The sequence below is a fragment of the Chelonia mydas genome, chromosome 6, assembly GCF_015237465.2.
Source record: "Chelonia mydas isolate rCheMyd1 chromosome 6, rCheMyd1.pri.v2, whole genome shotgun sequence".
Classification (NCBI taxonomy): domain Eukaryota; kingdom Metazoa; phylum Chordata; order Testudines; family Cheloniidae; genus Chelonia; species Chelonia mydas.
The window spans coordinates 4,317,787-4,342,087 of NC_051246.2; the positions used below are offsets into that span (position 1 = coordinate 4,317,787).

The window sequence follows — 24,301 nt, forward strand, 5'->3', positions numbered from 1 at the left end:
GAAAGATGCAGCTGCGGTGTCCTCAGAGAAAGCAGATTTCGAAAGTACAGGATGGGTCTCTCGACTTGCCCTGCAGGGCAATGCTTAAGAAGTACAGTATTTATGGTTGTCCTGCAGTGAGCACAGGATCTGAGGCAGGTTCTCCTTGGGGCTGGATGGAGAGGGACAGAGGGAAGCTGTGCTAAACTTCAGATACAGGAAGGGTCTAGTTCCTGTGTGTTTGGACCCCTTGCAAGAACAGAACACGTTTGTGGCTCCATGGACCTAAATGGAAACGATTGCTCTGAACGGGGGGAGGGGGGAGGGAAGTGCTTCTGCTAATCCATGTAGCTCCATGGTGCCAGGTCAACTCAACCACAAACCCCACTTCACACCTTGAGCTCAATTTCAGCAGCTCCAGCTACAAGCTCGGTTCCTCCTCTATCATTTCAGCAGGAGCTAAGGTAGGACTCCAGTTAGTCTGGAGTTCTCGATGGGGTTCATGAGACAAAGTTTATGGTCTAGATTGATAGGCTACTATCTTCCATTGATATGAGCCTAAGAGACTTTCACTTGTATTCCTTTCTAGGGTCTGGAAATATCCCCAGGCATGGAGAAGGACAGATGGCTGCAGTAAAAGAGAAAGTTGAGGTAAGGTCTATCCTCAGAGCCCACTGACATCTCATGGACAACTTGGGTAGCTATTCTCTTTATCAATGAGGATGGAAGGGAAGGAATATGCTCTAGTGAGATAGAGCAGGGCAGGGGAGGAGGGGACAGCTGAGAGCCAGGACTCCGGGTTCTCTCCCTAGCTCTGGAAGGGGAGTGGGGTCTTGTATGTTAGTTAGAGGAGTGGGGGGTGGGGGAGACTGAGAATCTTGACTTCTGGGTTCTACTCCTGTCTGTGGTTGGCAGAAGGGTTTTCAGAAGAACAGGCTTGGGAGCCAAGATCAGAGGGATTCTCTGGGAAGGATTTGGGCCTGGTTTGGTTTGGTTCTGCACAGGGTTAGAGGTTTGATCTGTAGTGAATGGGATGGAATCTGTTGTGCATGTCCCGGTCTCCCATCACCCTGGTGCCTGGGCTGCAGACACAACCCCCATTCCATGGCTTTGCCTTCGTTCATGCTCCATCTGTCAGTCCTGCACCCTCACCCCTCCTAACGTGGGATTGTGGGAGACAGACACTGAGGACACAGGGACACTGGGAAGGACTAGGGCATCTGAGGAGGCTTCTCTTTTGGATCCTTAGATGGAGCGACTCCAGACTCGGATGTCTCCACCCTGGAGAGCAGAGCCGGGACACCAGGAGCTGCCGCCTTGGTGGAGGGGAGTGGACCTGAGGCTCCAGAGACCTCTCCCAACAAAGTTCATGCAGGCAGAATCCAGACGACATCCCCAATGGCCCCTCTCCTAACTCAGGCCCCCTGCCCCGGTGGGGAAACAGGAGCTGGGTCTCCGTGGCCCATTCCATCCTTGGCCACAGGCTGACTTGCCTGATGAGGAAGTCAGCCAGGGCCTTCCACATTCCCCTGGTTCTTCCATCCAGCGTCTCCATCTCCGTACACCTGCCACGCCCGAACTCCTGCCCGTCCGCTCTGTACTGTCCACCCGTGAAGCACGTGGAAGATGACAGGACTGTTTTACGAACACTTTAAGTATTAGCTGCGCCAGACCTGCTTCCTGGCCAGCCGTGCTCCATCCCTTGGCTGCTCCACTCCAGCCCTGCGCCCTGCCTGTGAACTCCTGGCTGTGAACTCCTGGCTCTGACCCCTGGCTGGCCTCCCCACTACTCCTCCACTTCTGCCCTCTGGCTCTGCTTCGACCGCAAGTCCAGACTCCTGCTCTGGTCACGAGGTTGCACCACCTACACCTCGGTGTGGGACACCCAGCCCCAGAAGTGGGGAGTGGGGTCTGGATAAGGGAAGCATTAGCTGAGACAGAGGGGTGTGAATGGCTGGGTGGGTTAGATCCCTTTACTTCTTAGGCTATGGGCCCCTCCATTGAGATTAATCGAGCCGGCGTTTGGAAAAGGCTGGTGTCGGTCCCTGTATTCACACACTGGCCTCAGCACCCGGAGCTGAGTCTCGCAAAGCTCAGGCCCAGTTCAAGACCCAGAGAAATCCCAGGTGGGGTCTGTAGCTATTTCCCTGGTCTGTGAGTGGGAGCGTGGGGAGATCGCACCCCAGGGAGTTGAAGGCTGGAGGCCTAAATCTTGGGAACAGAGACTGAGAGGAGGCCCAGGTGCAGCTGGCCCTGAGCTGTGATGCCATCCCAGGTGGTGATGCCTTCATGTCTGTCTGCAAGGAGAAGACGAGACATGAAGACCATCCTCCCCAAGCTGAGAATTGGGAACTTCAGAAACAGGAAGCTCAGGCTGAGGGATCTCCTGGGAATCAGCCCACATAGCCTGGAGGACTGGACTCCTTAGGCCTGGGGAGACTTGCCTTGGCACTTCCTGAGAAAGCTCATGTAATAAAACCCCAAAATAGGAACATCTGTTTCCACCCACCTCAGTTTTTAAAAATGAAAACCAATAAAAGGTGTGATGGAGGGATGGAGGGGGTGGCTTGGGGCACAGGATCAAGGGCAGGGTTATTTATCGACTGACATCGATGGGGTCAGGCCTGGATTCGGATCTTGGTGACCCCACTGTAAATCAGTCAGGCTCTCTTTGTCCTTTTGAAATCTAGCTACATGTTGTAAATTCTTTCTATCTGATCCCATAAATCCCATCTATCTATCTATCTATCTATCTATCTATCTATCTATCTATCCCCATACACCACCACCCCTCTCTAATCTACCCCTTTGCATACATTAGTTCCCAGTGTTCAGGGCTGGGGCAGACCCTTGCTCAGGGTGTGCGTGTGTGATGCTTCCTCCCCATTATGTGTCCCCTGCAGCCGGGGCTCCTGATCCGAACACCCTGCCCTGGCGCATTGGTACCCTTTGCATTCTGGACCGCCTTCCGTCCAAACCAGGCCCCTACCTTCCTGCCCACATCTTCCTGAAACTTAAGATTGTAACTCATTTGTATGTATCTATGGTTACCTGCTTTAACTTTGTAGCTAACTCTCTTATTTAATAAATCTTGAGACAGTTTATTATAGGATTGGCTAAAAGTGTTGTCTGTGGTGTGAGATCTACGGTGCCATTGAGCTGGGGTAGGTGACGGGTCCTTTGGGACTGGGAGTAACCTGAATTTTGCTGTGATCTCTGGTGTAAGGGACCATCTGTCACAAAGGCAGGCTCACCTGGTGACCAGATAGATCGGGGTGCCCGAGGGGACTGTCTGGGACTCCATGTTAAGGCTGTTACAGCGCCTGAGGAGTTCACACTTGATACTGGGTCGGTGAAATCTAAGTCTAGGACTCGTCGCCATTTGGGGGTTTGTGCCCTGACACTCACCAGTCTGCCTGGAGGTTGGTACTCTTTGAGCCACTGTAGGACAGTTTGACAGGGACATGGGGCCTTTCCCCTCTAGGGGGTGCTGGCTACAGGCCAGGGGACTGGCTGGCTCAGGGGGGCAGGCAGGGAATGGGGCTCACCATTGCTAGGAGATTCCTGTTTCTCTTCCTTTAACCCTCCAGCCTGATCTCTGCTCGGGGAAAAGGTGTGTGAGTGACCCGTTTGACAAGCCGTGTGCAGACGTTGAGACCCCAGCTATGTGAGTTACACGCACAATTGTCCTGTCCTCACTTGGACGATAACATGGGTCAGTTCACATGAATTCAAACTCCCCCTTTCTTCCCCACATGAACACACAGATGCTGCGATCCTCCCTCCTCCCAGCTGATGGAAATATTTCACCTGAGTCTTTTTGTCACCAAAAAATGAAAGCTTATGCTCAAATAAATTGGTTATTCTCTAAGTACTCCTTTTCTTTTTGCAAAAAATGAGTTTTAATCACAAAACACGTTTTTGTTTGTGGGAAAACTGTTGTTTTTGATGTGCCTTTTTGGTGGGAAAACGTACCTTTCATTGGGAGAATAAACTGAAAAATGTTAGAAGGGGACTTGGGGGTTTTCTAACTTCCCTCCTCCCTTTGTATCATTTTTCAAATAAGTGGGGAAATGAGGGAAACCCCCTCCCAAATTGTCCCCTCGACACACACTTCTTCAGGGGAGGAGAAAACGTTAAAAAAACCAGCAACCACCAAATGTAAAATATGAGAATCAATTTTACTCACACGTGTTGAAAATGAAAACCAATGAAACGTGTGACTGAGGAATGGAGGGGCCAGCTCAGAGCACAGGGTTCAGGGCAGGGTTGTTTATCGACTAATATCGATGGGGTCAGGGCAGGATTCTGATCTCCGTGACACCGCTGTAAATCAATCGATCTCTGTGTCCTTTTGATATCTGGCTACCTGGTGTAAGTTCTTTCTGTCTGATTCCATAAATCTATCTATGTATCCCCATACACCCCCCTCTATCTATCTATCCCCATACACCCCCTCTATCTATCTATCTATCTATCTCCTTGCATACAGAGGTTCCCAGTGCTGATGTCTGGGACAGAGTCTTGCACAGGGTGGGGTGTGATGGCTCCTTCCCACTATGTCCCCCCCGGCAGCAGGGATTCCTGATCTGAGCTCCCTGCCCCGCCCTCCCCCTCGTCCTGCTGCCCTGCAGTGTTGATACCTCTCTTGCTCCAGCCGACCATCTGTCTTAACCAGGCCCCCACATCTCCCGCAATCAGGCCACCGCCCCCAGCCCCGACCGCGATGGCCACTACTTCCCCGAGAACCAGCGCACCGGCAGCCACGCCCATGCCAATTTCTGCCCCGGCAGCTGCGACCGCAGCAGCCAGGCTGGCCCCCACGATGCACACGCCCTTCAATATGGTCTTGTTTTTAAAGCGCTGCCCGTAGGTTGACAGGAACTGGGTCGTCTGCTTGTCCAGCCCCTGCTCCAGCTCCTCCAGGGCAGCCTGTTTCTGGGGATCCTCGCCCCACAGCTCCCCCCGGCAGCGCTCCAGCAGCTCCTGGCGTTTCTCCTCCAGGCAATCCTGGATCTCTGCAGGCTCCACATTCAGGCAGCTGATCATGCTCCGGTGGTCACGGTGCTGCCGGGAGCAGGGAGAGATCGGCCATTCGGGACGGGCACGAGCGTTACCCAGCCACAGGGGGTGCCGCCACCTCACACACCCGCAGCCCCCTCCACCCCGACCCACAGCCCCCTGCTAGCCCAGCCCTGCTCCCCCCAGCTCTGCCGGTGCCCCTTATCCCCGACCCACAGCCCCTCTGCGCTCACCTGCTCCTGCACAAATTGTTCATATTCCGTCCTGGCGGCTTCTACTGCTCTGCTGTTTGCCTCCATCACAGCCCTCTGCGGGGGGAGAGGGGACAGGGGGGTGGTTGGGATGGGACCATCTCTGAACTCAGAGCCCTCCTCCCCCGCACTCACCACCTTCTCCCCATTCCTACAGGACCCTGCTCGCTGTGGTCGCCTTCCCACTGGCCCCCCAACTCCCCACATTTCCCCAGAGCCAGGGGACAGCCATGGCCACATTCTCACTACCCCAGTGGATAGGGCTGGTTCTCCGGCTGGATCCCTTGGGGGTCCCCTTATGTCCCAGGGGTTGGGGGCAGGGAGCCCCGATCAGGACTTTGGGGGACCTGTTGCGGTGACCCCTCCTGGCCTAGTGCGATTGGCCAACGGCAGGTGGACCTGGGGTGAGAATGAACAGAAAACAGGTAGATTGGGATTTGGGGGGTTTCTAACCTCCCTCACCCCTTTGTATTGTTTTCAACTCAGTGGGGAAATGAGGGGAAATCACCCCAAAATTGTCCCCTCTACACATACACTGTAACAGGGGAAGAGAAAATATTTTAAAAAACCCACAAAATATGAGAATCAATTTTTCTCCCACTTGTTGAAAATGAAAAACAATGAAACTTGTGACTGAGGGATGCAAGAGCCGGCTCAGAGGACAGGATTCAGGGCAGGGTTATTTATCGACTCACGTCGATGGGGTCAGGGCTGGATTCTGATCTCCGTGACCCCGCTGTAAATCAGTCAAGCTGTGTCCTCTTGAAATCTAGCTACCACTGTAAGATGTTTTCATCTATTCCCATAAACACACCTATCTATCTATCTATCCTCATCCACCCCTATCTATCTATCCCCTTGCATACAGAGGTTCCCAGTGCTGAGGCCTGGGACAGTCTCAGGGTGGGGTGTGATGGTTCCTTCCCACTATGTCTCCCCGCCCCCCCCCGCAGCAGGGTCTCCTGATCAGAACATCCTGCCCCGCTCTCCCACTCGTCCCCCTACCCTGGGAGGTTGGTGCCTGTCATATTCTGGGCTGTCTTCCGTCCAAACCCAGTCCCCAGCCACCTGCCCACAGCCCCCCGGATCCGGCCAAACCCCCCACCCCAACCCCAATGACCACTGCTTCCTCCACCGCCATCACAGCCACAGCTACACCCGCACCCTCGCCCGCCCTGATCCCCGCGCTCCCCACGGCCAGGACGTCCCCCTGCCCCACCCCACGGCCAGGCCCAACCACTCGGCCTTCTTCACTTCAAAGCGCTCCCTGTAGGTTGACAGGAACGGGGTCGTCTGCTCGTCCAGCCCCTGCTCCAGCTCCTCCAGGGCAGCCTGTTTCTGGGGATCCTCGCCCAGCAGCTCCGCCCGGCAGCGCTCCAGCAGCTCCTGGCGTTTCCTCTCCAGGCGATGCCGCATCTCCAGGGGCTTCACCCTCAGACAGCGGCGCATGCTCCCGTGGTCACGGTCCTGCCGGGAGTGGGGAGAGATCGGCCATTAGGGACGGGCACGAGCGTTACCCAGCCACAGGGGGCGCCGCCACCTCGCATACCCACAGCCCCCTCAACTCTGAGCCACAGCCCGCTGGTAGCCCAGCCCTCGGCTCCCCCCAGCACTACCGGTGCCCCTCACTCCCGGCCACAGCCCCTCCGTGCTCACCCGTTGGTTCACAAATTGTTGAAATTCCCTCCTGGTGGCTTCTACTGCTCTCCTGTTTACCTCCTGTATTATCGCTGACATCTCGGCCATCTGTGGGGAAAAGGGGACAGAGTGGGTTTGGGACAGGACAATCTCTGAACTGGGAGCCCCCTCTCCCCCCACTCACCACTTCACCCCAATCCTCCAGGACCCTTCTCACTGCTGTCACCTCCCAACTCAACCCCATACCCCCACATTCCCCCAGAGCCTGGAGCAGTCCCCCAAGGACTCCGCGGCCATGTCCACCTGTCTCTGGTTGTGTCCCTGGGGGTCCCCTTATCTCTTGGGGGCTGGGGTCAGGGAGCCCCAATCAGGACATCTGGGGGAGCTGTTGTGGTGCCCCTCCCTAGTGTAACTGTCTACTGGCAGGTGGACCTGGGCTGAGAATGAACTGAAAACTGTCGGATTGGGATTTGGGTGTTTCTAACCTCCCAAAACCCTTTGAATTGTTTTCGAATCAGTGGGGAAATGAGGGGAAACGCCCCAAAATTGTCCCCGCGACACACGCACTGTATCAGGGGAGGAGAAAATCTTTAAAACAAACACAAAATATGAAAATGAAAATCCTCCCACTGGTTGGGAATGAAAACTAACGAAACTCGAGACTGAGGGATGCAGGGGCCGGCTTGGAGCACAGGATCCGGGGCCGGGTTATTTATCGACTGACGTCGATGGGGTCAGGGCTGGATCCTGATCTCGGTGACCCCGCTGTAAATCAGTCAACCTCTGTGTCCTTTTGCAATTTAGCTACCTGTTATAAGTTGTTCTTATCTAATCTATCTATCTGTCTATCCCCATACATCCTATCTATCTATCTATCTATCTATCTATCTATCTATCTATCTATCTATCCCCTTGCATACAGAGGTTCCCAGTGCTGAGGGCTGGGACAGACCCTTGCCCATGGTGAGACATGACGTTTCCTTCCCACTATCTGCCACCCCGCAGCAGGGACTCCTGATCTGAACACCCTGCCTTGCCCTTCCGCTTGTCTCCCCTGTCCTGGGGTGTTGGTGCCTGTCTTGTTCCGGACCAAATTTCACCCAAACCGGGGCCCACCCAGTTGCCCAACACTCCCCTCACCCCCACCCCGCAATCAAGCCAAAGTCCCCAGCCTCAACCCCAATGGCCACTGCTTTCGCCAGCCCCACCACAGCCACAGCTATACCCGCCCCGATGCCTGCACTGAAACCCGCACCCACCAAGGCCTGGACCCCTCCCCACAATGTACAGGCTGAACCCCATGGCCTTCTTTACTTTAAAGCGCAGTTTGTAGTCCGACAGGAACTGGGCCATCAGCCTGTCCAGCTCCTGCTTCAGCTCCTCCAGGGCCGCCTGTTTCTGGGGATCCTCGCCCTGCAGCTCCCCCCGGCAGCGCTCCAGCAGCTCCTGGCGTTTCTCCTCCAGGCGTTGCTGCATCTCCAGGGGCTTCACACTCAGGCAGCTGCTCATGGTCTGGTGGTCACGGTCCTGCCGGGAGCGGGGAGAGATCGGCCATTCGGGACGGGCACGAGCGTTACCCAGCCACAGGGGGCGCCGCTGCCTCACACACTTGCAGCCCCCTCAACCCAGACCCACAGCCCCCTGCTAGCCCAGCCCTGCTCCCCCCAGCTCTGCCGGTGCCCCTTATCCCCGACCCACAGCCCCTCTGCACTCACCTGCTTCTCTCGAAATTGTTCATATTCCCTCCTGGTGTCTTCTACTGCTTTTCTGTTTGCCTTCTCTCTCATCTCTGCCATCTCAGCCATCTGTGGGGGGAGAGGGGATGGGGGTGGGACAATCGATGAACTGGGAGCCCCCCACTCACCACATTCTCCTCCATTCCTCCAGGGCCCTGCTCACTGCTACCACCTCCCCACTCGCCCCCCAACCCCCCCATTCCCGCAAAGCCAGGGGCAGCCCCACAATGACCCCACAGCCATGGTCACATGAGCACCACCCCAGTGCAGGGGGCTGGTTCCCCAGCCGGGTCCCTGGGGGTCCCCTTATCTCTTGGGGGCTGGGGTCAGGGAGCCCCAATCAGGGCATTTGGGGGAGCTGTTGTGGTGTCCCCCCCTAGTGCGACTGGCTAATGGCACATGGACCTGGGCTGAGAATGAACTGAAAACTGTCGGATTGGGACCCCGCTGTAAATCAATCAACCTTTGTGTCCTTTTGCAATCAAGCTACCTGTTGTAAGTTGTTCTTATCTATCTATCTATCTGTCTATCCCCATACACCCCTCTATCTATCTATCTATCTATCTATCTATCTACCTATCTATCCCCTTGCATACAGAGGTTCTCAGTACTCAGGGCTGGGACAGAGACTTGCCCAGGGTGGGGGGTGATGTTCCTCCCCACTAACTGTCACCCCGCAGCCGGGGCTCCTGACCCAAATACCCTGCCCCATCCTCCTCCTTATCGTCCTGCCCTTGGGTGGTGGTGTCTGTCTGGTTCCAGACCACCTTCTGTCCACCCAGCTGCCCCCGCCCCAATCAGGCCAAAGCCCCCCGCCCTGACCCCAAGGGACACTGCTTCCTCCAGCCCCATCACAGCCATAGCTACACCTGCCCCGATGCCTACTCCGATACCCGCACCCACCACTTCCAGGAGCTCCTCCCCCCAGTGTACAGGCCCAACCCCACGGCCTTCTTCACTTTAAAGCGCTGTTCATATCCCGGCAGGAACTGGGCCATCAGCCTGTCCAGCCCCTGCTTCAGCTCCTCCAGGGCCGCCTGTTTCTCGGGGTCCTTGCCCCGCAGCTCCCCCCGGCAGCGCTCCAGCAGCTCCTGGCGTTTCACCTCCAGGCGTTGCTGCATCTCTGCAGGCTCCACATTCAGGCAGCTGCTCGTGCTCTGGTGGTCACGGTCCTGCCGGGAGTGGGGAGAGATCGGCCATTCGGGACGGGCACGAGCGTTATCCAGCCACAGGGGGCGCCGCCACCTCACACACCTGCAGCCCCCTCACTGCCGACCCTCAGCCCCCTGCTAGCCCAGCCCTGCTCCCCCCAGCTCTGCCGGTGCCCCTGATCCCCGACCCACAGCCCCTCTGCGCTCACCAGCTGCTGCACAAATTGTTCATATTCCTGGCTGGCGGCTTCTACTGCTCTGCTGTTTATCTCCTCTCTCATGGCTGCAAACAGCTCGGACATCTGTGAAGGGAGAGGGGAAAGGGTGGGGGTGGGGATGGGATAGGCCCATCTCTGAACTGGGAGCCCCCCCCCAGTCACCACCTTCCCCCCATTCCTACAGGACCCTGCTCCTTGCTATCACCTCCACACTGGCCCCTGACCCCCCACATTCCCCCAGAGCCAGGGGGCAGCCCCTTGACCCCATGATAATGGCCACATTGCTGCCACCACAGTGGAGGGGACTGGTTCTCTGGCAGGGCTTCCTGCACGTGCCCTTATCTCTTGGGTGCTGGGAGTCCCCGATCAGGACATTTGGGGGAGCTGTTATGGTGCCCCCTCCTGGCCTAGTGTGACTGGCCAATGGCAGGAGAACCTGGGGTCAGGGTCAAGAGAACCAGCCCCCACCCCCCACCCCCCATATCCAGGCTGGAAAGAGTGAGGCAGGGAGAGGGATGACCCGGTACCTTCACAGGGGAGGAGAAGTTGTAGCGTTTGGTCTTCAAGTATTGGGAGACGTCCTGTGGGGAGTAACACCCGGGGGAACTGGGATCAGGGACAGCTCAGCCCCCTGCCCCCCCCCGAGCCTCCTGCCCGCTCCCTGCTGCACAGCTCCCCCTGCTGACCCCCACCCGTTCCCTGCAGCACAGCTCCCCCTGCTGACCCCCACCCGTTCCCTGCAGCACAGCGCCCCCTGCTGACCCCCAACCGTTCCCTGCAGTACAGCACCCCCTGCTGACCCCTACCCGTTCCCTGCAGCACGGCGCCCCCTGCTGACCCCCACCCATTCCCTGCAGCACAGCGCCCCCTACTGACCCCCACCCGTTCCCTGCAGCACAGTGCCCCCTGCTGACCTCCACCCATTCCCTGCAGCACAGCGCCCCCTACTGACCCCCACCCGTTCCCTGCAGCACGGCGCCCCCTGCTGACCCCCACCCATTCCCTGCAGCACAGCGCCCCCTACTGACCCCCACCCGTTCCCTGCAGCACAGTGCCCCCTGCTGACCTCCACCCATTCCCTGCAGCACAGCGCCCCCTACTGACCCCCACCCGTTCCCTGCAGCACAGCTCCCCCTGCTGACCCCCACCCGTTCCCTGAAGCACAGCGCCCCCTGCTGACCCCAACCCGTTCCCTGTAGCACAGCGCCCCCTACTGACCCCAACCCGTTCCCTGCAGCACAGCGCCCCCTGCTGACCCCAACCCGTTCCCTGCAGCACAGCGCCCCCTACTGACCCCCACCCGTTCCCTGCAGCATAGCGCCCCCTGCTGACCCCCACCCGTTCCCTGCAGCACGGCGCCCCCTGCTGACCCCCACCCATTCCCTGCAGCACAGCGCCCCCTACTGACCCCCACCCGTTCCCTGCAGCACAGTGCCCCCTGCTGACCTCCACCCATTCCCTGCAGCACAGCGCCCCCTACTGACCCCCACCCGTTCCCTGCAGCACGGCGCCCCCTGCTGACCCCCACCCATTCCCTGCAGCACAGCGCCCCCTACTGACCCCCACCCGTTCCCTGCAGCACGGCGCCCCCTGCTGACCCCCACCCATTCCCTGCAGCACAGCGCCCCCTACTGACCCCCACCCGTTCCCTGCAGCACAGCTCCCCCTGCTGACCCCCACCCGTTCCCTGCAGCACAGCGCCCCCTGCTGACCCCCACCCGTTCCCTGCAGCACAGCGCCCCCTGCTGACCCCAACCCGTTCCCTGTAGCACGGCGCCCCCTGCTGACCCCAACCCGTTCCCTGCAGCACAGCGCCCCCTGCTGACCCCCACCCGTTCCCTGCAGCATGGCGCCCCCTGCTGACCCCCACCCGTTCCCTGCAGCACGGAGCCCCCTGCTGACCCCCACCTGTTCCCTGCAGCACAGCGCCCCCTGATGACCCCAACCCGTTCCCTGTAGCACAGCGCCCCCTGCTGACCCCCACCCGTTCCCTGCAGCACGGCGCCCCCTGCTGACCCCGACCCGTTCCCTGCAGCACAGCTCCCCTTGCTGACCCCCACCCGTTCCCTGCAGCACAGCGCCCCCTGCTGAGCCCCCACCTGCTCCCTGCAGCACAGCGCCCCCTGCTGACCCCCACCCGTTCCCTGCAGCACAGCGCCCCCTGCTGAGCCCCCACCTGCTCCCTGCAGCATGGCAGCCCATATTGAACCCCTGTCCCTGCTTCGCAGCCCCTTTTGCTGTCTCCCATCCAGGCCCCCTTCCCCTTTAGCAGACCCCACTCTCCCACCTTGATCCTGGCAGCCAGCTGAGCCCCAGTCAGCCCCTGCCTGGCTTGGTCCGTCCGGGCGTGTGTCCCTGCTGAGCACTCCACGGTGCTGAGGTAGTCCCGCAGGTAATGTCGGAAATACTTGTCCATGTCTGCGGGGGGGGGGAAAGGACATAGGCATCCAGGAGGGACCCAGGTGTCTGGGGTAGGACACAAGTTAAATGGGGTATGTGGGGGGCTAGTTTGTGCCACAGGAAATGAGATTCCATCTCTGGGCAATGGCTGCTTAGCACCCCCCACACACACCCCACTGCCGGGGGGAAATGGGGGAGGAGCAGCGGGAGCAGGGAGAGGCTGCAGTGGAGGGGTCAGCAGTCTCCACTGCGTGGTGCCAGGGGACCCATGAAGACCTAAACGGGGGAAACCTGCCTCGTCCCCCTAGGAGCCCAGGACCCCAGCAGTGACCCCGCACGTCCCCCTCCCCTCCTGCATAGATGCTGTGACCTAGTGAGTTCACCTGTGCCGTGGGCAGTACAGTAAATTCTAAGTCAAGGGGGGGTGAGCGGGGCACTGGGATTTTGGGGTGGGGGCAGCACAGAATGGAGAGAAAGGGGCAAGAAAGGGGCAGCAGAGGAGAGAGAGTGGGGATGGGGGCATGGATGAGGATGGGGGCAGTGCAAGAGGGGATGGGAATGGGTGCAGGGACGGGAGTGGGGACAGTGCGGGAGGGGGTGGGGGCTGGGGGAGCAGTGCAGGGGGTAAGAGGGGAGAAGATGGGGGTCTCTTACTGCCTGGCATCCCTGCCCCACTCCTGATGAACTCTGTGCCAGGGTGGGGCAGTAGGTAGCACCGGGTGCCGCTTTCCCTCAGGGCTTCAACCACCAGGGGCTGCTGAGCAGAGGCCTCCAGTTTCTACAGGAATCAAAGTAACATTTGCGGCCATCAGACCCGCTGGGGAACCCTTCAACTCCACCCCAAAGCCGGAGTTTGCTGTTTCCATGAACACACGTGGCGCCCGGCTCTGATCATCACCTGTGTGGTGTCTCTGAGATACTCCTGCCCCCCGTCTGCGCCGTAGGCTCCGGAGAGCTGCCAATCTCGCACCAACAGGTCCAGGTGCTGCAACAGAGAGCACAGGGGAAGGGTCACTCTGGGGCTGGGGGGGCACAGGGAGGAGACCAGAGCTGGAGGCTGCCGTCCAACCCAGCCACCGACACTGAGACCCTGGGCATGACGTGGGGGTGGAAGAACAATGGGGGCAGGGACTGGCTCTTCTGGGTTTGTCCAGCGCCTGGCATAATGGGGTCCGAGTCTAGGATGGGGGCTCTGAGGTGCTCTGATAATAGAGACGATAGATAGGAATAGTAAGAATCAGGTGGGGTGACACGAGCAGGGGGGTGGGGTGGAACTAGCATTGTACCCCCATGTCAGGGGGTGATGGGAAACAAGGACCCACCTGGATTGGGGCCAGATTGCAGGTCTCTCCAACCTCCTTCGCAACTTGAATGAACATCTGAGATGCAGAGAGAGAGACGAGGCAATTTTTTCCATATTGAACAAACCATCCCCCCAAAGGTGACCAATCAAGATTGGCGACGCAAAATAAACGAGTGAAATAAATGCCACTGAAACTAAAGGGATCCCAGACAACATTAAGTGGAAACTGATAATTAAAGAGAGAAAAATTGACAAAATGAAGAGAGAAAACATAATTTCAAACAACAATAACTCAACACCAGTAATCACACATCTAAAAGCAATAACTGAATTCAGAAAACCCAGTAGCTGGTTCTAGAAAAGCAGTCACAGAAGACACAGAAAGCCAAAAATCAAACTCATTGAGCCAGTAATTGGAGACCAAAAAGAAATAATGAAAAGAAGAAAACTAGTCACTGGAATCAGAAAACCAGTTATTGAAACCCGAAAAGCAGTGAAAGAAATCACACAATCACTTAGCAAAATCAACAAACTAATAATTAATGCCAGAAAACCAATGGTCAAAAATAGAAAATCAGTATTCATCAAAGTCAGAAAACCAGTAATCGAAGTAAGTTATCAGGAATTAACGTCTGAAAGCCAACAATAAAAAATAAGTATTTGAAATAAGAAAACCAATAGTCAGAGAGTCAAAACCAGCAATGCAAGTCAGAAAAACAGATATCAAAGTCAAAATACCCCAAAGTGAAAGACAGAAAACCAGTAATCAATATCAGAAAACCAATAACTGAATGCAGAAGTCCAGTAATCAAAGCCACAAAAGTAGTAATTGAAGCCAGAAAACCAATAGCTAAAACAGAAAACCAGGAACTGAAGTATGAAGACCAGTTATCAAGGTCACAAAACCAAGTCAGAGTTAGAAAATGAATAGTCAAAGACAGAAAACCAACAGTGAAAAGAAGCAATAAGTGAACAGCAGAAATGAAAAAAATGTTTAAACGCCCCAAATTTATAAAGAAAAATTAAAAGCCAATAATCAGTAGAAAGACACTGATAAATGAAGCCCAGTAAACAAACTCTGAAATCTTGCAATCAATAAACAAAAAGCAGAAAATTGATAACAACCCCCCCCAACCAATGAGAAGAATCAAAATCTGACGATCAAAGAACAAAACCCAATAAATGCCAAGTGATAACTAAAGCCACAAAACTGACAACCATGGACCAAAACACAATGAACAAGAACTGAAAACAGAAGACTGAAAATCAAAGATCGAAACCTGAGAAACAGTGGAACCCAAAAATGTGGAGAGAGAAACCCAACAAATGCTAACATTTGGCTGTTCTTTGAAAGTGGAAGTTTGCATGAAAACATTCTGATTTTGTCAGTGCCAAATCGCTGCCCCACTGACAGACCTAACCAAAAAGAAACAGCCAAATGCCGTTCAGTGGACCGAAGAGTGTCAGAAGGCCTTTAACCAGCTTAAAGCGACACTCATGTCTGACCCTGTACTAAGGGCCCCAGACTTTGACAAACCGTGCCTAGTAACCACAGATGCGTCTGAGCGTGGTGTGGAAGCAGTTTTAATGCAGGAAGGACCGGTTCAGGAGTTCCATCCTGTCATGTTTCTCAGCAAGAAGATGTCTGAGAGGGAAAGCCACTGGTCAGTCAGTGAAAAAGAATGTTACGTCATTGTCTACGCTCTGGAAAAGCTACGCCCATATGTTTGGGGACGACGTTTCCACCTGCAAACCGACCATGCTGCGCTACGGTGGCTTCATACCGCCACGGGAAATAACAAAAAACTTATTCGGTGGAGTTTAGCTCTCCAAGATTTTGATTTCGACATCCAACACATCTCAGGAACTTCTAACAAAGTGGCTGATGCACTCTCCCGTGCATCCGATGAAGTGAGCTGTAGCTCACGAAAGCTTATGCTCAAATAAATTTGTTAGTCTCTAAGGTGCCACAAGTACTCCTTTTCTTTTTGCGAATACAGACTAACATGGCTGCTACTCTGAAATCTCCCGTGAAAGTTTCCCAGGATCAACTGGTTAAAATCGTCCTTGAGATGTGGAAAATATTGTTAGTCTTTATACACTTGGTAGTATATTTAGAGGTGCATGTGTCTTATTAACTCTGTTTTCTCCTAGAGCGCCAGGAAGAAATCACAGCCAGTGTTTTACCCTATCTGTGATTTGGGGTGTGTGTCATAAATATAAAGGGAAGGGTAACCACCTTTCTGTATACAGTGCTATAAAATCCCTCCTGGCCGGAGGCAAAACCCTTTCATCTGTAAAGGGTTAAGAAGCTAAGGTAACCTAGCTGGCACCTGACCCAAAATGACCAATGAGGGGACAAGATACTTTCAAATCTGGAAGGGGCGGGGAACAAAGGCTCTGTGTGTCTGTGTGATGCTTTTGCTGGGACCAGGTCAGGAATGTTCTTCAGAACTTCTGTTAAGTTAGTAAGTAATCTAGCTAGAAATACGTTAGATTTCCTTTTGTTTAATGGCTGGTAAAATAGGCTGTGCTGGATGGAATGTATATTCCTGTTTTTGTGTCTTGTTTTCTTTCATCCTAGCCTCTCTGTTTTTAACTAACTTTACACCCGAGAGTTAGAAAGAAAACAACAAAACAAAACAAAAAAACTGGCATGTAAAATTTTGCTGTGCTGTAACCGGATACTTCTATTTTTTTTTTCTGGTAGCTGTTCTCAGCCTACAGAAAAATCCTTTTGTTGTGCCTGCTGCTCTGTTCCCCAGGCAGAGACACAGAATCTAGAGCTCCAATCACCTTTTACAAAATCCTTTAAAATCCTGCTGTGCTTTTGGTTCAAAATGATCTCAAAATAATCCCAAAATGATCTCAAAATGATCCCACCGCTCTGCCACCATGTCAAGGTTCCTTCCCCACTCTGAACTCTAGGGTACAGATGTGGGGACCTGCATGAAAGACCCCCTAAGCTTATTCTTACCAGCTTAGGTCAAAAACTTCCCCAAGGTACAAACTTTGCCTTGTCCTTGAACCCTATGCTGCCACCACCAAGCATTTTAAATAAAGACCAGGGAAAGAGACCACTTGGAAACGTCTTCCCCCAAAATATCCCCCCAAGCCTTACACCCCCTTTCCTGGGGAAGGCTTGATAAAAATCCTCACCGGTTTGTATAGGTGAATACAGACCCAAACCCTTGGATCTTAAGAACAATGAAAAATCAATCAGGTTCTTAAAAGAAGAATTTTAATTAAAGAAAAGGTAAAAGAATCACCTCTGTAAAATCAGGATGGTAAATACCTTACAGCGTAATCAGATTCAAAACATAGAGAATCCCTCTAGGCAAAACCTTAAGTTACGAAAAGACACAAAAACAGGAATATACATTCCATTCAGCACAGCTTATTTTACCAGCCATTAAGCAAAAGGAAATCTAACACATTTATAGCTAGATTACTTACTAACTAACAGAAGTTCTGAGGCTGCATTCCTGATCTTTTCCCGGCAAAAGCATCACACAGACACACAGAGCCTTTGTTCCCCCCCTCTCCAGATCTGAAAGTATCTTGTCCCCTCATTGGTCATTTTGGTCAGGTGCCAGCAAGATTATTTTAGCTTCTTAACCCTTTACAGGTGAAAGGGTTTTGCCTCTGGCCAGGAGGGATTTTATAGCACTGTATACAGAAAGGTGGTTACCCTTCCCTTTATATTTATGACAATCAACTTTCCATTTTTCAACAAGACTTTTATTTTCCATCTCCCAAAATGATCGCTATGAAATCAACTGACCCAAATAATGGTGGGTACAAAATAACGAACAGCTGACAGCCAGTAGTGACTCACAAATAATCAATAACTGGCAGCTATTAATGAATATAAAATAACTAATTATACAAGTTAGTTAATTGGCTGAGCGAAGTAAAAGGCCTAACACAGAACCGGATGGCATTTCTCTTTGTCTTTCTGTATCGTGATAACTTTTTGAGACCACATCTGATCAATTCCCAAATTTCAGGGGACATCCTAGGCATCAGTGGGAAGAACCCCACTGACTTGGGGTGGGGGGAGAGGGGGGAATTGGAAAACCCCAAAAGCCCAATTTCCATTTAGATCTGGTGAGTAGCATCAGCAGCCAATGGGAAAACCACTCTGGGGAAGAGGGGTAGCAGGAACTTCTGGGTGCTGAGCAGGGAGAATGGGGGGCACACAGAGCCCCTGGCATGGGGGCAGGGGGAATGGGGCACACAAAGCCCCTGGCATGGGGGGAAAGGGAGTGGGGCACACAGAGGTAGGACTGGGGGATGGGACATAGGGTCAGGGTTAGGGCTGGTTGGAAATACTCCAATGGAACATTTTTCTCATCACAAACCCTTCACTAACGCAGAGCGACGCGGGTTGCTCAGGGCTGGCTCCTGCCCATCCAGGCTCAGTGTCTGGGCGCCGCACAAGGGCAAGTGGCTCCTGCCCCATATGGGGCTGTCATGAACAGACAGCTAAGGGTAACATAAAATCCCTCCTTTACCTGTAAAGGGTTAAAAAGCTCAGATAACCTGGTTGGCATGTGACCAAAAGGACCAATAAGGGGAGAAGATACTTTCAAATCTGTGAGGGAAGGTTTTTGTTTGGTGTTCCTTTGTTCTCCCCCGATCAGCAAGGAACCAGGGCAGGGAAAATACATCCCCCAAAGCCATACCTGAACTAAGCATCTAAGATTACAAAAATTGTAAGTGGAAGGAAATGAGTTAGTTTATCTTTTGTTTTAGCTTGTGAATTTTCCCTGTGCTAAGAGGGGGGTTTATCCCTGTTTTTGTAACTTTGAAGTTTTGCCTAGAGGGGAATCCTCTATAATTTGAATCTGATTACCCTGAAAAATTACCTTCCATCCTGATTTTACAGAGGTGCTTCTTTTACTTTTTTCTTTATAATAAAGTTCTGGTTTTTTTAAATAATCTGATTGGTTTTAGTGTCCTAAAACCCAGGGATTTGGTCTGTGCTCACCTGTACCAATTGGTGAGGATATTATTCTCAAGCCTCCCCAGGAAAAGGGGTGAAGGGGCTTGGGGGGAATATTTTGGGGAACGGGAACTCCAAGTGGTTCTTTTCCTTGAATCTTTGTCTAACTCACTTGGTGGTGGCAGCATACCGTCCAAGGGCAAGCAAGAATTTGTGCCTTGGGGAAGTTTTTAACCTAAGTTGGTAGAAATAAGTTTAGGGGGTCTTTCATGCAGTTCCCCACATCTGTGCCCCAGAGTTCAGAGTGCGGAGGGAACCCTGACAGGGGCACAGGCAAAGAGTGGGGCTGGGTGCCACAGGCATACTAGGGTGCCAACCAAAGAAGGCCAAGGTACGGTTGTGAGGGTGTTTCCTTTAACTCTGTTGGCCCTGGCTTGGCTAAGTGCGACATTCTGGATGGGCCTGCGCTGTGAGAAATGCTGATTTCTGCGGGCAGCTGTATCTGGGCTACCCCCTTGCTCCACCCGCCCCAGCTCTAGGTCACCAAACCCACCGTGCGCTGCCACAAGGCTCCCTCACCCTCCCGGCAATCTGAGTCTGCAGGCACATTTCAGAGCACTTAGTGGAGTGAACCGGGACCCAAAAGTTTCTTCTCCACCGGACCTTCAGGAGGTCCGGCACTCAGCTGTGAGAACCAACTGCCCAGAGCTAATTGGTGAATGAATAATAGCTGCCAGGTAATGGTAAATAACCAGAAATATGACAGTCACCAATATTTTATTAATGACTGATCATGTATTACTGTTCAGACTCGCCGCACCTCAAACCCCAGCCTGGGGCGAGATCGCTAGGTCTTTCTAAACATCAGTAACAGCCTCTAGACTGCCCCACTCCAATCCCCACACCGCCCAGGGACTTGGGTCCCCCCGGCAGCGACCTGGCTGGCAGGTCCATGTCAGTAGAGTTGTGTGTATCCTCTGCCCCACCCACCTCCAAATAATCTGCCTCCATCCGCGTAAACGTGCTGGAAATATTGAAGATCTAGAAAATAATAATAAGAAAAGATGAGCCCCCCCGCCAACCCCACACCTCACCACACCTCACCTCACCGCAGAACAGCCCCCCTGCCGACCCCCCCCGCCCACTCCCCGCAGCATGGCACCACCTGCGGAGCCCCCAGTCCCGTCCCCTGCAGCATGGTGCCCCCACCCAGTAGGAGCTGAGCAATATGCTGAACACGGAGAGCTTGATGCTGGTCTCCATGGGGCGCTGCAGGTCCAGGCAGCCCTCGGTGTCCACCAGGAACACGGCCACCTGCAGGGACAGACACACAGACAGATCCACCGGCCACAGCGACAGGTGCCCAGCGCTAACACCACCCTCGCCCCTGCCCAGCCTCGGCACCTCCGCTGCCCGGCTCCCTGGGGCCTGGCCTGGGCACGCTGGCTGGGGACAGGCTCTGGGGGAGGATGATCAAGCTGTGAACAGCCCCCCAACCCCACCCCAGTGTGTCTGTAGGGAGCCCCAGGGCTGGGACCTTGCCCCCATCTGCCCATTTCTCTCCCCCCACCCACTGCTCCATCCCGCCTCCTCCAGCCCTCCAGTCCCCCTACCTCCACACTGGAGTTTGCCCCCCAGACACCCCCATTCCCCCCTCCCCCACTATTCCAGCCCCCCTGCTCCCTTAGAATCTTCCCCCCACACCACCCTCATTCCCCGCCCCTACTGCCCCATTCCCCATCCCCCTGCCTGCCCCCTGCCCCACTCACCCTCCTCCCTTGGTCCTGGACCCAGAGGGGCTGGTCCCACATCCATACCCCCTTTGTCACGGTCTCTATCCCATTACAACACTCAAACCCCCCCAGGACCTCGTCTTCTCGGTCCATCCATGACGCATCCACAGCCTCCTGTAGGGGGAGACCAGGGCAAGGTCAGGAGGGAACAGGGTTTGGGTCTGGGGTCCTGAGGGAGCAGGGGTTGGGACACTGGGGGAGGGGGTGGAGTCCCAGCGGTCTGGGAGCGAGGGTACGGCTGGAGAGTGGGTCCGGTGATACATGGGGAGGGCATGGGGCCTGTGCTGCAGGGGGAGGGGCCATGGCTGGAGGGTGGGGCCTGTGCTGCAGGGGGAGGGGCCATGGCTGGAGGGTGGGGCCAATGTTGCTTGGTGGGGGGGCATGGTTGGAGGGTGGGGCCTCAGTTGCTCTGCCCTGGGCCTGGTACAGGGGGAGAGCCCTGACTGGGGAGAGGGGACCTTTGCTGTAGGGGGCAAGGCCTGTGGTGGAGGGGGCGGGGCCCTGTCTGGGGTGGGCGGGGTCTGTGGTTCAGGGGGCGGGGCCTTAACTGGGGATCCCGTCCTCACTCACCGGGCTCTGGAGCTGGCGCAGCAGGCAGTTCAGCAGGAAGGATTTGCCCCGGCGCTGCTCTCCGATGATGGACACCAGGCAGACGGGGGCGTCCCCCACCCCACCCTGCTCCAGGCAGCGCCTCAGGGCCTCCTTATCCAGGGTCAGGTCCCCTTTCTCGTCCAGACACACCAGCTGCACCGGGCGGCCCGGCTCTGGCTGAGCCCCCGGCCCCTGCTGCAGGGAGAGAGTAGTGTCAGACCTGGGACCCCACCCCTGAGCCACCCAGTCCCTGCCCTGGGGCCTTTGGGACCCAGTGCCCCTAGAGGGGAAAGGCCCCTTTCTTTGATCTGGTCTGTCTGGTCTCACCACCTCCATCTCTTCCCATGGGGACTCTGTGATTTTCTCCACCAGGGCTCTCAGCCGCGTGTCTGGGGTTGTCCTGTCCCTGGAGCAGGGAGCCCGGCACGTAGGGCACTGGGACCCCCGGGCCAAGACCACACGCCAGTGAGCCACGAGGTAGCCCCAGCAGAAGCTGTGGCCGCACTCGATGGAGATGGGTTTGTTCAAGACATCCAGGCAGATGGAGCAGGTGACATCGTCCCAGAGTTGCTCCATCTCTCTGGAACTCGTTGAGAGGGGCACCTACTGGGTGAGAACCTGGCACGTAGGAGCAGATGGGCTCTGATGGAGAACGGCTGAGCTCTAGCCCAGGTGTGCCCCTTCCTGACAGCAGGAGGCTGGGGGTGGGAGAGAGAGAGAACACAGGAATATTTCTGTCAATAAGCTGCGTGACTCAGTTTACCTGCCCAGTTTGTATTTCTGTCCCCTGGGTGGAACCAGAGCGAGAAGACGGATTGCAAGAAGTCATGGTGGAGATTGGTAGATTCCAAGGCCAGGAGGGACCAAGGCTCAGCTCCTGGATAACACAGGCCAGAGAACTCCCCCCAATTAATTCCTGTTTGAACGAGAGCAGATTTCCCAGAAACACATCCCATCTCGATGGAGAATCCACCACGCTGCTTGGTACATTGCTCCCATGGTTAATTCCCCTCCCTGGTAAACATGGACATCTGGTTTCCACTCTGAATGTGTCTAGCTTCAGCTTCCAGCCATGGGATCATGTTGGACCTTCCTCTGCTAGACTGTGGAGACCATTATTAAATATTTGTTCCCCATGTAGGTTAAACCAAAGCAGTTCGCACCCAGCCCTCATGTTTCCTGCTCCTGCACCTGGGAGGCGGAGGTGAAACTGGAAAAGGGGCTCTAAAGACTGGCAAGAAAATATATAGAACCCCTCTATTTTTGCCGGGGGGGGTGAACATCTGGGGGGGCTGGCTCTCCTTGCCTGGCTTAGCTTGTCCCTGTAAATGTCCTGATCGTGGCTAACAAAAGACAAGTCACGTTCTGTTGAATTCCACAGACCCAAAGTTTTAGCTGGTGGAACTGAGTCAGAGTTTGAGAGTGTTTCAAATCACGCCATGAGCCAGGCCCAGCGTTGGCGGTAGATTAGCTGCTGTCTCTGCCTGTCTCTCTGCTGGACAGACAGCAAGGTCGGAACTGCCCCTGCCTGGCAGGAACCCCACATTAATCTGCACCCCACAGAGAGCCGAGCGCTCTCATGTGACTGGGCAATGCCCCAGCCCAGCTTGGGGAGGGTCGGTGAAACACAGGAAACAAATGGGAGGGAACGATCCTGCCCCCTGGGGGGAAATAGATTGTGGGGGTCGATCTGGCCCTGTGGGGGGAAATAAATTGGGGGGATGATCCTGCCCTCCTGGGTAGAGGAGGGATGGGCTAGATTGGGGCAAACACCCTCCACACACACACACCCCCCACACACACACCGGCTCTTTCCTGGCCAAATCTTCACTTCTCTGCAGAAAAACTTCGTCTGAAAAACAAAAGCAAAACTCCCCATGTCTTTTATGTGCTCCTCCTCTGGTGAGAGTGTGAGGGTGGGTGTGGCGGTCCTGCTCTCACAGGTGCTGCTAGGGGGAGGGAGGGCAGTGAGGGTGGTGGGGACACAGAGAGGCACAGGGGGTGAGGCCAAGCTGGAAAAGCAAGTGACAGAGACCAGAGAGTGCAGAAAGAGAGAGATGGGGAGAGAGTCAGAATGTGGAAGGAGGCTGAGAAAAAGATGGAATAGAGAGACTTCCATGGGGTGGTGGAGCTCTGCAAAGGGGGGCTCATCCGGTAGCCTGGGGAACTCAGAGGGGTCCCCGTGAGGTGACGAGACCACCCCCTACACAGACGGCCAGGGCTCCTCCTATCTTCAGCAGTGGGCTGGGCTCTGCCTAAGGACCATTTGACTGCGGGGACCGGGTGGCTCAGTGGTAGGGGATCTGGGAGCTCCAATTCTGTCAGGCGTGGCACAGACCCTGACTGAGATCAGGGCCCCACTGTGCCAGGCACTGCACAGACACATCATGAGACAGTCTCTGTTGAAAGGGCTCATGGTGTAAACAGAAAAGTTTTATCATCCCCATTTTGAAAATGGGGAAACTGAGGCCACCAGGGCTTTAAGGTTTCAGAGTAGCAGCCGTGTTAGTCTGTATTCGCAAAAAGAAAAGGAGGACTTGTGGCACCTCAGAGACGAACCAATTTATTTGAGCATAAGCTTTCGTGAGCTACAGCTCACTTCATCGGATGCATTTAGTGGAAAACACAGTGAGGACATATATATACACACAGAACATGAGAAAAAAACCAAACCAAAAAACCAAACCTGTAAGGAGAGTGATCAGTTAAGATGAGCTATTATCAGCAGGAGAGCGGGGTGGGGGGGAGGGGAGGAAACTTTTTGTAGTGATAATCAAGGTGGGCCATTTCCAGCAGTTAACAAGAATGACTGAGGAACAGTGGGGGGGTGGGGGAGGGGGAAGAAATAAACATGGAGAAATAGTTTTACTTAGTGTAATGACCCATCCACTCCCAGTCTCTATTCAAGCCTAAGTTAATTGTGTCCAGTTTGCAAATTACTTCCAACTCAGCAATCTCTCGCTGGAGTCTGTTTTTGAAGTTTTTCTGTTGTAATATCGCAACTTTCATTTCTGTAATTGCGTGACCAGAGAGATGGAAGTGTTCTCCAACTGGTTTTTGAATGTTATAATTCTTGACGTCTGATTTGTGTCCATTTATTCTTTTACGTAGAGACTGTCCACTTTGACCAATGTACATGGCAGAGGGGCATTGCTGGCACATGCTGGCATATATCCCATTGGTGGATGTGCAGGTGAACGAGCCTCTGATAGTGTGGCTGATGTGATTAGGCCCTGTGATGGTGTCCCCTGAATAGACATGTGTGCACAGT

At 54.7% G+C, this 24,301-nt stretch overlaps 1 protein-coding gene across 1 annotated transcript in view; it reads right to left on the reverse strand.

Moving 5' to 3' along the window:
• LOC114019553 (RING finger protein 112) overlaps positions 1 to 24,301 on the reverse strand; it is a 60,055-nt gene that overhangs the window by 33,728 nt on the left and 2,026 nt on the right. Inside the window, exons 3-21 of the mRNA XM_043548835.1 lie at positions 22,836 to 22,882; positions 21,794 to 21,907; positions 21,010 to 21,225; positions 20,416 to 20,553; positions 19,856 to 19,960; positions 19,637 to 19,687; positions 13,718 to 13,774; positions 13,294 to 13,380; positions 13,050 to 13,173; positions 12,283 to 12,461; positions 10,523 to 10,576; positions 9,987 to 10,079; positions 9,586 to 9,798; positions 8,606 to 8,695; positions 8,205 to 8,417; positions 6,909 to 6,998; positions 6,507 to 6,719; positions 5,235 to 5,309; positions 4,834 to 5,046 (exon numbers count right to left, since the gene is read on the reverse strand). Of these exons, the coding sequence (XP_043404770.1) occupies positions 4,834 to 5,046; positions 5,235 to 5,309; positions 6,507 to 6,719; positions 6,909 to 6,998; positions 8,205 to 8,417; positions 8,606 to 8,695; positions 9,586 to 9,798; positions 9,987 to 10,079; positions 10,523 to 10,576; positions 12,283 to 12,461; positions 13,050 to 13,173; positions 13,294 to 13,380; positions 13,718 to 13,774; positions 19,637 to 19,687; positions 19,856 to 19,960; positions 20,416 to 20,553; positions 21,010 to 21,225; positions 21,794 to 21,859 (2,277 nt within the window). The 5' untranslated portion in view covers positions 21,860 to 21,907; positions 22,836 to 22,882. The remainder of the gene's footprint in view (positions 1 to 4,833; positions 5,047 to 5,234; positions 5,310 to 6,506; positions 6,720 to 6,908; positions 6,999 to 8,204; positions 8,418 to 8,605; positions 8,696 to 9,585; positions 9,799 to 9,986; positions 10,080 to 10,522; positions 10,577 to 12,282; positions 12,462 to 13,049; positions 13,174 to 13,293; positions 13,381 to 13,717; positions 13,775 to 19,636; positions 19,688 to 19,855; positions 19,961 to 20,415; positions 20,554 to 21,009; positions 21,226 to 21,793; positions 21,908 to 22,835; positions 22,883 to 24,301) is intronic.